This window comes from Nerophis lumbriciformis, linkage group LG33, assembly GCF_033978685.3.
Source record: "Nerophis lumbriciformis linkage group LG33, RoL_Nlum_v2.1, whole genome shotgun sequence".
Taxonomy (NCBI): Eukaryota; Metazoa; Chordata; class Actinopteri; order Syngnathiformes; family Syngnathidae; genus Nerophis; species Nerophis lumbriciformis.
The window spans coordinates 11,925,425-11,941,965 of NC_084580.2; the positions used below are offsets into that span (position 1 = coordinate 11,925,425).

The 16,541-nt window shown below is 42.2% G+C and overlaps 1 protein-coding gene across 2 annotated transcripts in view; it reads right to left on the reverse strand.

Annotated features, from left to right (window-relative positions):
* Positions 1-3,241: 3,241 nt before the first annotated feature.
* ercc6l2 (excision repair cross-complementation group 6-like 2) overlaps positions 3,242-16,541 on the reverse strand; it is a 32,827-nt gene continuing 19,527 nt past the window's right edge. Inside the window, exons 15-20 of one of the 2 annotated variants that reach the window (XM_061928344.1) lie at positions 16,313-16,465; positions 10,623-10,703; positions 9,120-9,921; positions 5,751-5,905; positions 5,498-5,652; positions 3,242-4,564 (exon numbers count right to left, since the gene is read on the reverse strand). In XM_061928344.1, coding sequence (XP_061784328.1) covers positions 3,610-4,564; positions 5,498-5,652; positions 5,751-5,905; positions 9,120-9,921; positions 10,623-10,703; positions 16,313-16,465 — 2,301 coding nt within the window. In that variant the 3' untranslated portion in view covers positions 3,242-3,609. Of the gene's footprint in view, positions 4,565-4,668; positions 5,653-5,750; positions 5,906-9,119; positions 9,922-10,622; positions 10,704-16,312; positions 16,466-16,541 lie in introns of those variants that run through there. The other variant, XM_061928343.1, reaches the window with a different exon arrangement.

The following is a 16,541-nucleotide window of genomic DNA, read 5'->3' on the forward strand; positions in this document are numbered from 1 at the left end:
ACACACACTATTTATTATGTGAGACCACTCAAAGCTATCTCTGCTGCATCATCGACATATGGAAAGGTGGTGGGTGGTCCCGGTATCTTGTTACTGTAATGGTTAATACTCACAGCTGGTGGGCCTTTCTTGCCAAATCACCCACTTGACATCACAATCAGGTGCAGAAAATTGAAACGCTGACGCTGACCTGCAACTGAAGTGTGCTGTGGAGGTTACATCTGGCTGAATCCTGCAGGAAAGAGCACAACACTAGTAATATAGACTATTAAAAAACTACATTCAAAAAAGTATGTAGAAAAATATTTTTTTGTGTGTACAGGAGGCTATCAGCATCCTGACTTAGGACAACAAATGTCCACACTTTTCCTTGCTGCAAGCGCCCTACTGATTTTCAACTAGGCCTAGGCCAGGGATGGGCAACCTACGGCTCACGGGCCACATCCGACCCGTTGGTCCCTTTACTCCAGCCCACCAAATATTAAAACAAAATTCAGCAAAGATCTGTTTAGTGATACTAGACTTTGACGCACAGGCAAAAATGGGTGATCAACAACACTGCTCCCAATAAAAAATAATGTAAGTGTTAACCCTTTAAACTCTGGGGGGAGGGGGGGGGGCGTGGCCTGCGGGCCTGCCGCGGAACAGGGTGTGCAAGGACCGGCCTCGAAGACAGCGACAGGTGAGTAGATGGCCTAGGTGGGCCTTGTTATCTAATCACCTGTCGCCTTTATTAGCAGCAGCCGGAACGAGACACGTGGTGGGAGTTGGAGCCCGAAATGACACACGAACCGAAACGCGTTGGACTGAAAAGGCCGAAAATATATTGCTGGAAAGCAATCACTGCATGAAAATAAAAGACTGTTACCTCAGACAAGAAGAATCTTTGTGTCAGGAGAACTCACAGGAGGGCAACCTCTACAAATACCTTTTGTATGTTTCTTTGATGATATATTGTTGATAATAGATGTATTATGATTAAAATAGTCCATGTTTGAGAAGCCTACTCTTAGTTCCAACAGGTATATATTCAAGAACTCCGTCATTCCGCACTCCATCCAGCTGTATAATCACTCGCCATACAGCAATAGATGACATCTGCCTATTACCTGACACCTGACATGTTAGCTACTTCTCTTTGTTTATATGTTTAAAATGTCTATTTTCTATTTCCTGCTGGATCTACTCTCTATTTTATGCTGCTGCTGTCACATATACTGTATATACTGTAATATTGTACATGGTCATTGGTATATATTGTATATATGTTATAGACAGAATATACTATATCTGTATATATATTATTCTGTACACATATTATGTAAATATTCGTGTATATATGTTAGATTTTTTTATCGCTATATTAGTCTATTTATACCTGCATTGTCCTTTCCATCCTTACACTTTCCATCATTGTAACTGAGCTACTGTGTTGAACAATTTCCCTTGTGGATCATTAAAGTTTGTCTAAGTCTAAGTCTAAGTCTAAGTATATGCTTTGAAATGCATCATGTGCTTGCCCGGTCCGTTTGTACAAATTTCAAAAGCCAATGTGGCCCCTGGACCAAAAAGTTTGCCCACCCCTGGCCTAGGCTTTGGCTGGGCTATTCCAAAATGCATTTATTGTGGCATAAGCGTAAATTAGGCTACGTCAAAACACATTCAAAAGCCGGCAAGTGCATACCAAAACAACAGGTGACACTGTGTAACCACAATCAAAAGCCTAAAAAACAGATAAGCTGAATAAGTAAAATACCAAAAAAATAACGGATCATAGAGTTACTTCTGAATAACGTCCTTGTCCAACGAAAAGCATGATTTTGATTTGTTTTGGATAAAGGAAACGCCCACATTTTTAAGATAGCATTTTTACAGTTATTTCCTTGTATCTGAAACCTTAAATAAAATCGAATAAAATCTTTATGCTTATTACTGGACAGCGACGACATACCAATTTAGGTTTAAAAAAGAAAATCTTAGACCACTTTACATTAAAACACATTTACAAACTGTCTACTGCATGTCAAAGCAGAAGGTGGTACTCTAATCAGAAAGTCACAAAGGAAAAGGTACAATAACAAAAAGGTGAAAAAGGGGACTCATACATTAAAGGAATTAATCCTAAATCGCACATTGTGCAATGATAAGCATGTCGTGATCCCATATGACAGTTCAGACTTTGTTGGGTTATTTTCCTGTGTTTGGTTAAATTTCCTGTATTGGTGCTCTCATTATGGTTCTCCTTACTGCTGGACTCACTATTCTTTTTTTAATGAATGAATGAATAGGCTGTTATTGTCATTGCACATTAAGAACAACAAAATTGTGGAATACTGATGGCGGAAGCTGCCATCTAAGGTGCTAACCACGACCCATCAGGAGCAGTTAGGGGTTCGGTGTACACCTCAACAAGGCGGCCACTCTACCCCCTGAGCCATTTTACTGCAACTTCACTTTTTGTTTAGTTTCCTGCCAGTGCAGTTTTCTGTTTGCATTTTATTCAAGTCTATTTAGGTTCACCTGTTGCTCCTTGCCAGCGCTTTATTATTCTCTTTTGTGGGTGTGCTTGTGTAACCCTGCCTTGCACTAACCTTTTGTTTTTGCCGTTTTTTACTCTCCAAGTAAATAATCAAAAAATGTGTCCTGCAAGCCGCCTTTTATCTCTGCATCCTGGGGTCACGCCATCAGTCGACATTTGCCACCGTGACAAAGCATAGTCATTTGTATTTTTGTCTGGAAAAACACACATAAAATATTTTACTGTTTTGGATAAAAGCAAAAAGTTACTGAAGTGAATTCATTAGCTCACATTATGTTTTGCATATGGTAAATGTTTATATTCATCTTGGAGAAAGCAAACCACCAAGTTTAATTAAATAGTGGTATTTCAGTTTGAGCACATAATAAGATAAGCCCCCTTAGTTTTTATATTTGCAGGTGTATTGGATCACTTCTCGTAGGAAAGAGGCTCTAATTGGGACTTTGGGATGCAAAAGTGATAGCCCTATCCTTGAGAAGAGACTACATGTTCAGCAAAACGCCAACATTTATGTTATGACTTAGAGCAGTTGTTTTTCAGACACTTACACACAAACTTCTCCTTCTATGGTCAAGATGCGCTCTCCTGACTTAGCACACACATAGAGACAAGAAGAAGGAATTAAAAAAAAGTGATGGTTCGGCTTCTCCAAGTTAGGAGTGCCTCATTTTTTTGGACTTGACCTACTCCAGGTACTGCAGTCCTATTTAATAACGCTCGCTTGTAATAAAGCAATTTTTTGTTCAGCAAAGTGTCTCCGACGTCTCTTTTGATGCAGCCACACTGCCGTGTCGCCCTTCTGCCAGGGAGAGGGTGACAAGACCAGAAATACACATCATTACAAAATTTTAAATTTGGAGATAGGTTATAAGACAATTCAAGCAATGTCAAAGGGGCTTGTGACACGGAACATAAAACAAAATGCAGGAAAAACATGTCTCATGGGTGAGTTTACAATTAAATCAGGTTAAGAATTTTTAAAAGATTTAATTTAAACATAAGCAAGGAAGGAAGAAGGTGAAAGAATAAAAAGCTACATAAAAAGTACAACATTTTGTTAAAAACAATCATTATTTCTTCCATAAAAACTTGTCGTTTGTCTTCCAGAGATTTTTGCTGTCCGTCTGCACAGAATGAGCTCTTGCTGCAATCGTCGTATTGACGCAAACCCTCTGAACCTCCTCCAGGTCTGTCAGCCTGTTGATGCTTTCCTCATTGCCCTCATTCAAAATGTCCCAGAAGTCTTTGCGGCTGCGCTGTGACCGCTTCGGTGACGCACAGTCACCTGGACGCAAGTTAATGGTGCGTCCGGATGGAGGTGATGGAGCGGCCGAGTTTGTGGACAATGAGGACGGGGATGGTTTTGGGGGGTAACCGGTGTGCTGTGTGCCTCTGGATTTGGGTTTCAACAAATCATCCAGGATGGACGTGTCACCTAAGAGTTCTGTGAGAATGGACCTGTGACAAGAGCTGCGTTCTTGGCCGCAATCTTTCTGCTCTTTAACGTGATCAATTGCAGTAGAAGAAGACTCCAGAGGTTCTAGAACAATGCTGCTGCTGCTGGCCTGGTCCCCACCAAGACCACCAACAGCTCTGACTGCTCCACCAGCAGACACACTAATCTTCTTTGTCCTCCGATGACCTTTTGACCTGCACACCGCCTCCTCCTGCTGCTCAGTATCAACACTTGTAACATCACTTGGAGGCTCCTGCACATTCTTCTCAGAGCTCCTGTTCTTCTTCTTCTTCTTCTTCTCTTCAGGTTCTGGACACTTCTGACGAGATCTTGCATCCTTTTGCAAAGCTCTTTTGGGAGGTGCATGATGCCCCGCAGGTGCAGATGGAGTTATTTCAGCGGGCAGGAAGTTACTGGTGACGAAGCTATCGAGTTCAGGGTGGTTCATGTCGGTGTAAAAACGGCGGAGCAACGCTAGTCTCTGTGTTGAGTCGCTTGTGAGGATCTCGGTGGCGAACTGAGGGGCCGAGGGAAAATTGAACTTGGACGCCATCTCCTGCAGCTGCTGCCTACGCAAGCGCGCACACACACACACACACACACACACACACACACACACACACACACACACACACACACACACACACACACACACACATAAATATGGGAGGTTTTCAAATCTGGTGAAGTATTCAACACTACCCCCAGTGTTTTTCAGGAGAAAAGCCACAAGTTCAATGCTATTATTAATAAGTGGGTACATCACAAGATGAATATTTCTCCATTGTGTGCCTTTTGAGGTACTTCTTCATAAAACTTTGCTACAGAAACACGTCAAAGTCACAGACAGAGCTGCTGTGTTCGTTACTAGCACTTGCGGCTTTCACTGGAAAAATAATAAATTAAAGTAATGGCGGTAAAACCCCAATGTGGATTGGAATAATTAAACGGATGGGTTATTACAAGGGGGGATCAATATGGTTGGTATGTGTTTTCACACCCTGCAGAGATACCGCCTTCCTCCACCTGGGAAATGATATCACAACCAAAGAAGGTGCGAGTGTGTTTATGAGTGTGTTTTTGCGAGGAGTGTACATTTACGTCCGTGTTAGGAAGTATGTGCACATCCGCAGTGAAATCCCTGGGGGCCATTTCTTTTCCCTTCTCAATGCGGTTTCAGTGTGTGGGGAAAAGTCCTGCACCGTCGGGTCTCAACACAACTCTGTAATGTTTGGCACGATGCTGGGAAATGGGTGGTGGTGGTGCGAGCTCAGAGGTGGTCTCTGTGTGAACGCATGCCATTGCTGGGTTCCAGGTGGGGGCGCTAAACATTTAATCTGCGGTCAGTTTTGGCCTACTTCCCTACACTGCCAGGAATCTCTCCGCCTTTCCTCCACTTGCTTGGTACACAACGTTTTTTCTCTCCCACCACACTTTCCACTTTTCATTTCATCACATTTCTTTCTTATGTGCCTCTTAATTCTCATATGCTCTTGCAGTACCTACGCACGGCCACAGGGGTCTCCCCCAAGATGAAGGTGGTATGTCCGGTGTGCTGTATGTTCTTTTTGGAGAAGGTAACAGGGTGGGGCTCATGAAGATGCTGCGGTGGAGGGAGGAGGGCCTGGCGGTCTGGTGGGCTAGACGGCAAACTTTCCTGGTACGTCAAATAAAAATCAACAATTAAAAAAACGAGGAAAGACAGTTTTAGTTTTGTTTTGCTTCGGTTGGCTGCTCAATGTGTTAGCAGATCACCTCAGAGGGGGTGAGACATTCATTAGCAGGGAGTTGGGAGTACATCTTGCGTTCAAACACGTCTCTGAGGGCGGCTCTGCTGATCAGCTCCTCGGCTTTGCTCCCGCCCACAACACGCTGGTTCGAGTGGGTGTACGCCACCTCCTCAACCCCACCTTCAATGAAGAATATACCGTAAGTCACAAAACTACTATGCGGCATAGTTTCCCAGGAGAGGGGTTCATGCTCTGCTTTCGCAATGTCCCTGTACGTTTTATTTCCCCCTCAATGAACCACAGCTCCTCAGTGCCAGCGGCACTCATGCAGCCCCAGACCATGACCACCTTCCTTGACTGTAGGCTAGATGCAATTAACTAGTAAAGACGGGCGATATGGCCTAAAATCTATTTTGCGATATATAATGCAGCTTCCTGCAATAGCAATATATATCAGTATATATTATTTAGTATGTAAATGACAATATAAGGATTTCTTAAAGGGGAACATTATCACCAGACCTATGTAAGCGTCAATATATACCTTGATGTTGCAGAAAAAAGACCATATATTTTTTTAGCCGATTTCCGAAGTCTAAATGGGTGAATTTTGGCGAATTAAACGCCTTTCTATTATTTCGTCGGTGTGTTGTCGGAGGGTGTAACAACACGAACAGGGACGGATTCAAGTTGCACCAGTGGCCCAAAGATGCGAAAGTGGCAAGAAATTGGACGAAATTTGTTCAAAATACGAGGGTGTGGGGAAAGCCGACGAAATGGTCAGTCGTTTGTTCCGCACACTTTACCGACGAAAGCTATGCTACGACAGAGATGGCAAGAATGTGTGGATATCCTGCGACACTCAAAGCACATGCATTTCCAACGATAAAGTCAAAGAAATCTGCCGCCAGACCCCCATTGAATCTGCCAGAGTGTGTGAGCTATTCAGGGACAACGGACCTTGGTAGCACGGCAAGCAATGGCGGCAGTTTGTTCCCGCAGACGAGCGAGCTAAACCCCCTGGATGTCTTGGCTCACACCGTCCCTTATGCCACCGAAGATGATCAAGAGAAGAATATCGACCCTAGCTTCCCTGGCCTGCTGACATCAACTCCAAAACTGGACAGATCAGCTTTCAGGAAAAGAGAGCGGATGAGGGTATGTCTACAGAATATATTAATTGATGAAAACTTTATTCATTACTCGTGGTTTTAGGTCAATTATTATACATAAACTGTGTTTACCAATAATTTAGCTTAAAAACATTTATTTTTTTCAATCATTCGAGTACATTCGGGTAGTCTTGTGTAATGCAGTATTTTGTGTGTTGTATGGTTAACCTGAGTGCTGAAATCGTGGAAAAATATATGTTCTTAGCGCGCCTGAAATGGGCTGTCTGCACTCTCAAAGTGCATGTTGTTGCCAAATGTATTTCATATGCTGTAAACCTAGTTCATAGTTGTTAGTAATTATCTTATCAGACAGTATTAAGGCGCTGAAATCCGAGTCTGAATCCGAGCTAATGTCGCTATACCTTGCTGTTTGTTTGTATTGGCATCACTGTGTGACGTCACAGGAAAATGGACGGTTGTGTATAACGATGGTTAAAATCAGGCACTTTGAAGCTTTTTTTAGGGATATTGCGTGATGGGTAAAATTTTGAAAAGAACTTAGAAAAATAAAATAAGCCACTGGGAACTGATTTTTAATGGTTTTAACCCTTCTGAAATTATGATAATGTTCCCCTTTAATGGGTTATAGGGGCTTATAATTTGGCTACTGACGTATGTGGTAACATATTGCTTGTGATAATTGATCTACTTGCTATTTTACTGTTCATATCTGGTTACTTTCCGTTATAACATAGTTCTATCTACACTTCTGGTAAAATGTAATAAGCACTCTTTCTTTTTTTGTTTGGATACTTTACATACATTTTGGGTAATACCACATATGTGGGTACTGATTCAATATCAAGTTAGTTAGTTAGTTAGTTACAGGGGCAGCATTGGTCATATCGATGCTGATACTAACAATTTTCAAAATCATTGAATTATTAAAATTTTGATTACAATTCTATCCATCCATCCATTTCTCGCCCGGAAAAGGGTGGAATGCCATCTTCGGGTTGGGGAGGAGACCCTTCCCCAAGTGAAGGAGTTCAAGTACCTCGGAGTCTTGTTCACGAGTGAAGGAAGAGTGGATCGTGAGATCGACAGGCGGATCGGTGCGGCATCTTCAGTAATGCGGACGCTGTATCGTTCCGTTGTGGTGAAGAAGGAGCTGAGCCGGAAGGCAAAGCTCTCAATTTACCGGTCGATCTACGTTCCCATCCTCACCTATGGTCATGAGCTTTGGGTTATGACCGAAAGGACAAGATCACGGGTACAAGCGGCCGAAATGAGTTTCCTCCGCCGGGTGGCAGGGCTCTCCCTTAGAGATAGGGTGAGAAGCTCTGTCATTCGGGGGGAGCTCAAAGTAAAGCCGCTGCTCCTCCACATCGAGAGGAGCCAGATGAGGTGGTTCGGGCATCTGGTCAGGATGCCACCCGATCGCCTCCCTCGGGAGGTGTTTAGGGCACGTCCGACCGGTAGGAGGCCACGGGGAAGAAGACCCAGGACACGTTGGGAAGACTATGTCTCCCGGCTGGCCTGGGAACGCCTCGGGATCCCCCGGGAGGAGCTGGACGAAGTGGCTGGGGAGAGGGAAGTCTGGGCTTCCCTGTTTAGGCTGCTGCCCCCGCGACCCGACCTCGGATAAGCAGAAGAAGATGGATGGATGGATGGATGGTCTTTACCCATAAAATTCTCCTGTGTCCAGGAACTTATTTCTTAAGATTTTTTGATAACAAAAAATATCGATCGAACCACTGTACCGTATTTTTCGGACTATAAGTTGCAGTTTTTTTAATAGTTTGGCCGGGGGTCAGGAGCGACTTATGTGTGAAATTATTAACACATTACCGTAAAATATCAAATAATATTATTTAGCTCATTCACGTAAGAGACTAGACGTATAAGATTTCATGGGATTTAGCGATTAGGAGTGACAGATTGTTTGGTAAACGTAAGCATGTTCTATATGTTATAGTTATTTGAATGACTCTTACCATAATATGTTACGTTAACATACCAGGCACGTTCTCAGTTGGTTATTTATGCCTCATATAACGTACACTTATTCAGCCTGTTGTTCACTATTCTTTATTTATTTTAAATTGCCTTTCAAATGTCTATTCTTGGTGTTGGGATTTATCAAATAAATGTCCCCCAAAAATGCGACTTATATATGTTTTTTTTCCTTCTTTATTATGCATTTTCGGCCGGCGCGACTTATACTCCGGAGCGACTTATACTCCGCAAAATACACTAGTATCGACAATGGAAAATCTTACCCAGGACAGTGTCAATGGTTCCTTTGGTTGCTGGTGATGTTTGTTTTTTCAGATTAGTGAATAAGACACCATTAGACACGGCCACTTGTCTCTTGGTGCTTGCTGCAGATCCGAGCCCATCCTTTGAGGGCCCCGCTTTGGCTTTATCTGTAGGTGTAGTTGTGGAGCGACGTTCTCCGGTGTGCTCATCATCCGAAGAGGTGAAGGTCTCAATGTCTTCACTGAACCTTGTTCCTCTGGTCTTGTCCCTCATGCTGGAACGTCTCTTCCTGTTGTATCCTACTCTGCCTTGCCCTTTATCTCCACCTCTGCCCAAAGCATCCCTCTTGGACCTTGTCACCATCTCGATCGCCAAATCGTCCGACTCATCGGAATACTCGTCAAAGTGGTGTGATTTGGGCGGGGCAGGTGTTTTATGTTTCTTTATGACTAATGAGGAGCTTCTATCACCCTCTTTAAAATTTGTCTTACATGATTTGAGTTTAGAAAGACATTCTTGAACCCCTATATTGGAATTCCTATTACTGCTAGAGTCTGAACTGTCCTTCTCCTCACCACCTGAACCACTGTCTCCTTCACTTGACTCCGGCACTGCTTTGAGCCTTTGGAGCAGTGTGGAGAACCCCTGCTGAAGGAGACTGGTTGGACCCGGACCAGCAGAGGGATCCCGGCTTCGTGTGCCATCCACTCCGCCAAGACCTCCATGCTCCTCCTCTTCCTCGTCACTCCCGCTACTGAAGTCTAGCACCCCTCTGGGGATCTTGGATGCATCCATGCTCTCCTTGGATGCATCTCCAGAGTCCTGTAATCACAAATACAGTATACTGTATATAAAAGAGGAGTATGTTGGCATGAAAAAAGTAGGAAGCAATGAAAAACAACCTATGAGAACATTGCCGGTGTGTAATAGAAAACAGATGTTCATGTAGCAAATCATAACAGGCCTGAATGTGACACAGGCTCCCATTATGATGTAATACGAGGAACCAACAGGGTCATAACATGTCCAGAAGCTATAAACATTTGGACCTCATTGGGACCACCAACCATGATCCAAATGTTAGTACTCCTTTATGAAGGAGAGCTGTGATGAGAGTGTAGATCAAATAATGTATGCACACATCTTGCTGTTACAGTCTGCTTGCATTGGGACCAGATTCGGTAGAGTGGAGATGTAAAAAAAAAAACAATTTGTTACACACATTACCACCACCAACAGGACTAGAGTGAAACAGAAGAAAAGGCCTGACTTTTTTAAAACAAATAAATCAGGCAGCCACTTTTAAGAAATAGAGAGACCACTTTAGTCAAAATTAGGCTCGAAGTCAAAGACAATGTTATCAGATGCATGACTAACACAAGAAGGCCCCCATATGAGGTATTTTTTGCATGGGAATGGGAGCTTTAAGCACAGCCACTGGGGAGAGGGGATGTGTGAGCGAAGGGATGGGAAAGATGAGCGCCCTGCGTTTCAGATCCCTGAGAAAGTGAAAAGCGACTCACGCTAACTTTGTGCGTCTCTTCTATCTCCATGCTTGTGTGTATGCTGGTTGTCATGACGCCCGCCTCCACTTGTCCTTCTCTCTGACATGGGGAGGAGAAACACACGTTTGTTAACATTTTTCTCACATATTGAACAAATGACAGGTGGTTATTATTTGTACACCACTGCAAACGACACAATAATTAACCCATGCCTATTCTCGGTTCTGTATTGCTGCCCCCAAACATTTGCAGATTATTTTATTTGCTTCAAATTGTATAATAATTTATATTTTCTAACATAACTTAAGAAAAGTGGGGTTTGATGGCAGTATCTGCAAAGGGAAAAAAAGGTAGCACAGCTATGAATCCAGCAGTGGGCACTGTCTCACAATCCAATCCACTCAATATTTTCCAACACAGAAGATGCTTTGACAAAACATTGTGTTCAGGGATGTCCAATATTATCAAAAATTTTCCCCAAAATATCTTGCTATCAGTATGTGCGAAATTTCCACCTATTTTCTTGGGATTAAAAAAATACAATTTACAATACGACTGCAAAGCACAACATAAAAATGTACAGCTCTACAAATCGTATAGTTGTCACACTGCGAAAAGTCAGTGTTCAAAAACAAGAAAAAAAATTACAAAAATTAGGGGTATTTTATTTGAACTAAGCAAAATGATCTGCCAATAGAACAAGAAAATTCGGCTTGTCAAGACTTTCCAAAACAAGTAAAATTAGCTAATCTCAATGAACCCAAAAATACCTTAAAATAAGTATATTCTCACTAATAAGTGCTTGGTTTGGTAGAAAAAAAAGAGACCTTTGTGCTCAATATGTTGACAAATATTCTTAAATTAAGTAAATGCTATTGTCATTATATCTTGACATAATGATATGCGCTCGGCATCATGATTTTTTTTTTCATGCTTGAAGTAAGAAATTCCATCCATCCATCCATCCATCCATCTTCTTCCGCTTATCCGAGGTCGGGTCGCGGGGGCAGCACCTTAAGCAGGGAAGCCCAGACTTCCCTCTCCCCAGCCACTTCGTCCAGCTCCTCCCAGGGGATCCCGAGGCGTTCCCAGGCCAACCGGGAGACATAGTCTTCCCAACGTGTCCTGGGTCTTCCCCGTGGCCTCCTACCGGTCGGACGTGCCCGAAACACCTCCCGAGGGAGGCGTTCGGGTGGCATCCTGACCAGATGCCCGAAACACCTCATCTGGCTCCTCTCGATGTGGAGGAGCAGCGGCTTTACTTTGAGCTCCCCCCGGATGACAGAGCTTCTCACCCTATCTCTAAGGGAGAGCCCCGCCACCCGGCGGAGGAAACTCATTTCGGCCGCTTGTACCCGTGATCTTGTCCTTTCGGTCATGACCCAAAGCTCATGACCATAGGTGAGGATGGGAACGTAGATCGACCAGTAAATCGAGAGCTTTGCCTTCCGGCTCAGCTCCTTCTTCACCACAACGGATCGATACAGCGTCCGCATTACTGAAGACAACCGCACCGATCCGCCTGTCGATCTCACGATCCACTCTTCCCTCACTCGTGAACAAGACTCCGAGGTACTTGAACTCCTCCACTTGGGGCAAGATCTCCTCCCCAACCCGGAGATGGCACTCCACCCTTTTCCGGGCGAGAACCATGGACTCGGATTTGGAGGTGCTGATTCCCATCCCAGTCGCTTCACACTCGGCTGCGAACCGATCCAGTGAGAGCTGAAGATCTTGGCCAGATGAAGCCATCAGGACCACATCATCTGCAAAAAGCAGAGACCTAATCCTGCAGCCACCAAACCAGATACCCTCAACGCCTTGACTGCGCCTAGAAATTCTGTCCATAAAGGTTATGAACAGAATCGGTGACAAAGGGCAGCCCTGGCGGAGTCCAACCCTCACTGGAAACGGGTCCGACTTACTGCCGGCAATGCGGACCGAGCTCTGACACTGATCGTACAGGGAGCGAACCGCCACAATAAGACAGTCCGTAGAAGTAAGAAATTGTTACTTTAAAAAAGTAGTTTTATACTTGTGAGTGTTAATGATAGAGCTTTGCATCAGTTGACATTCTAGTTTCAAGCATGTTTTAGTCAATATAGGTCATAAAATCTCAGCAACAAGCTGTAATATTTTACTGAGATAATTTAGGACCAAAACCCTTAAAACAAGTAAAACACTCTAACATAAAATCTGTTTAGTGAGAAGAATTATTACTTACTTAGATTTCAGTTTTTGCAGTGCAGCATTATCATTTATATTTACATTTGTGAAATTATTCAAAAACTAACCTGCCTTACTTGTTTGATGGTAGAATATGTTATTTTACTTACTTTTTTCATTAATATTGTGTTGAAGCAAAATGTTAAATGGGTATAGGCCTATAGCACATAACTTACATTGCAGTATTCTTCATATTTTGCACAGTGTTTATTTGTGAAATGTATCCAGTGGTTTAAAGGGGTCATATTATGATATTTTTTCCCCCACATTTAAAAAACTTCATTGTGCTGTACATACCATGTAATGGTGGTTATTTGGTCAAAATGTTCTTTTACAGACCATCTTTTCTTCAACCCGCTTGAAATCTCTTCGGAATGCGCCGTTTCATGGGTGGTCTAATTTACATGCCGAAGCCCACACCCCCTTCAACTGCGTCTCCGCCCCCGTCAGCCATGTTGTAGTTTTTAGCGCTTTCATATCCAGTTTACTGACAGATAAAAGTTAGAACTATATGCTACTTTTTTTATTAGAAATGGCATCTTCGGAGGATTTTTGCATTCATGTGCATGTACGAGCAAGTCTGCCCTACAGCAAGAAGACAGAGAAAAATAAGGAACTTATTGACAACAACTTTGGACTACAACAAGGGGTGTAACGGTACGTGTATTTGTATTGAACCGTTTCGGTACGGGGATTTCGGTTCGGTACGGGGGTGTACCGAACGAGTTTCTTAGCTAAAGTCTTAACAAGCTGCTTTGCTTCTTCCGCCTCTGTCTCAGCACCCAGCACTGACCCACCCACACAACCATCCGATTGGTTACACACAAAGCGGTAACAGCCAATCAGCAATGCGTATTCAAAGCGGTAACAGCCAATCAGCAGTGTGTATTCAAAGCGGTAACAGCCAATCAGCAGTGCGTATTCAGAGCGCATGTAGTCAATGCTTCAGCGTCGAGCAGATAGGTGTATAGCAGGTAAGCATCAGGCAGCGGACTCTCCCAAATTATAATAAACACCTCCCAGTCAACTACTAGTAACATCACTATGAGCCCGTTGACCTTCTAGAAACTTTAAACTGCAGCTCAGCTCGCTCACAGTCCTGGCTTGAGGTGAAGGCTGATTAGCTTTTAGCGTAACGTTAGCTCATTTTGCGGTGTGTGTGTGTTACGGACAGAAAAGCTTTTAATGGCAGGGTCCCTGCTATCACATGTTGATAAAAATATAACATTTACATAATAAAAATCAACTACAGGCTTCCCAAATGCTGTAATAAATTAAGCATAATGAGTTGACTTGAAACTGTTTAATGTTGCACGATTTATATGTAGAAGAAAAGTTTTGTTATTTTATTTAATCTGAGCAACAACTTGAGGCAGTTTAATGTTGATTAACGTGGGCAGAATTATTATAGTGTTCCCAATGTTAAAAGGATAAAGCCATTGCTTACAAATTTGGTAAATAAATAACCAAAACATTTATATTTTGTTGTTTTCTTACTGTACCGAAAATGAACCGAACCGTGACCTCTAAACCGAGGTACGTACCGAACCGAAATTTTTGTGTACTGTTTCACCCCTAACTACAACTGATCAAAAATGGCGGACTCACACAACGCCAGAAAGCCTAAAGCCCTCTACTGTAAATGAAATTCATATGGATTAGATAACTAAGGCAAAATATGTCACTAAAATCTCAAATTCCAAACGTCTCATTTGATGCAAGGTTGAAAGAAGGCAAGATTGTTTTATAAATATCTCCGGCATGCCTCCATGGTTTGATTTAACATTTTTGGGACTAATGGGGATCCTAAATACACAAAAACAGGTGCCAAAAAGGTTAGAAACGTTGGCTTTGCATAATAGAACCATTTTAAAATGGATCCCAATTAGTTGCAACACAGTAACCAGATCAACAAAAGACAATAACACAACAGCTGAACAAAAACTCCAATAAAACTCTACATAAAGAAACAGTATTGCAATACCATCCATTAAAACAGGTCATATATGAAATAAAAAATAAAAATAAAAGAAAAAAACACACTTTAGTGTAGTATCTCTTCAAACTTGTTTTTACAACCCCTTCCTTATTTGACTTATTTAATTCATGAGGCAACCTATTCCACTGGGAAGCATCCCTGTGCAACACAGGTTTTGCAGGGGGTCTTGAACCCCCAGGAATTGTGAAGATCTACTGCATCATTAAATTAATACATCTTTAAAAATGTTATAGTTATGCTAGATTGTATTTAGTTCTGTTTATTTATTATATATTTTTTGTAGATATAGTGTATATTTTTTTCTTCATTATACGTTTTGCGGTATAGCTCGTATAATTAGTATAATAAACTGCTTTTATTATAAAAAAAATGTCCAGAGTAGAGGACAATGCTTTTTCAAAAGCAAAAGTTGAGAGAGACAGTGGATGTCCTCGCACAATTCTTTGAACTTAAAAATACTTGTTTCTCGTACTAAATTTGATAAGAACATTTAAGCATTATGTTTGTGTTAAATTACAGAACATATGTTTATCCTAAACATTCCTGCCGCATCATTGTACACACTATGGCATTTTAAGTACCATATTTTTCGGACTATAAGTTGCAGTTTTTTTCATAGTTTGGCCGGGGGTGCGACTTATACTCAGGAGCGACTTATGTGTGAAATTATTAACACATTACCGTAAAATATCAAATAATATTATTTAGCTCATTCACGTAAGAGACTAGACGTATAAGATTTCATGGGATTTAGCGATTAGGAGTGACAGATTGTTTAGTAAACGTATAGCATGTTCTATATGTTATAGTTATTTGAATGACTCTTACCATAATGAAGTGAAGTGAGGTGAATTATATTTATATAGCGCTTTTCTCTACTGACTCAAAGCACTTTTACACAGTGAAACCCAATATCTAAGTTACATTTAAACCAGTGTGGGTGGCACTGGGAGCAGGTGGGTAAAGTGTCTTGCCCAAGGACACAACGGCAGTGACTAGGTTGGCGGAAGCGGGGATCGAACCTGGAACCCTGAAGTTGCTGGCTCGGCCACTCTACCAACTGAGCTATACCGTCCCTATGTTACGTTAACATACCAGGCACGTTCTCAGTTGGTTATTTATGCGTCATATAACGTACACTTATTCAGCCTGTTGTTCACTATTCTTTATTTATTTTAAATTGCCTTTCAAATGTCTATTCTTGGTGTTGGGTTTTATCAAATAAATTTCCCCAAAAAATGCGACTTATACTCCAGTGCGACTTATATATGTTTTTTTCCTTCTTTATTATGCATTTTCGGCCGATGCGACTTATACTCCGAAAAATACGGTAGTTTTTTTTGGCATATACCACAATAATATCGTACCATAGCCTTAATACTGTGAAATTGTACCGTGAGATTTTGATACCATTACAGCCCTACTAGCTTTGCAACTTGATTAAGCATCTGTAATTGTATCTTACCTCTACACTACATCTTACCTCTAGTATCTTGCGAGTGAGGCATGTCCCTTGGGTCTGTAGCCTGAAAAGGTTTTTGATCCCAAACAGCTCCCCCTTATGGATCTCGTGGCCCTGCACAGCCTCAAAGTATCGCCGTGCGCTTTCCATACCGACGACGGAACTCTGCAATTGCTGGTACCACACAATGGAAAGCCAATGGTTTAAAATCTAAAAATAACTGTTACGTAAGTGCAGATAAGCGCACATC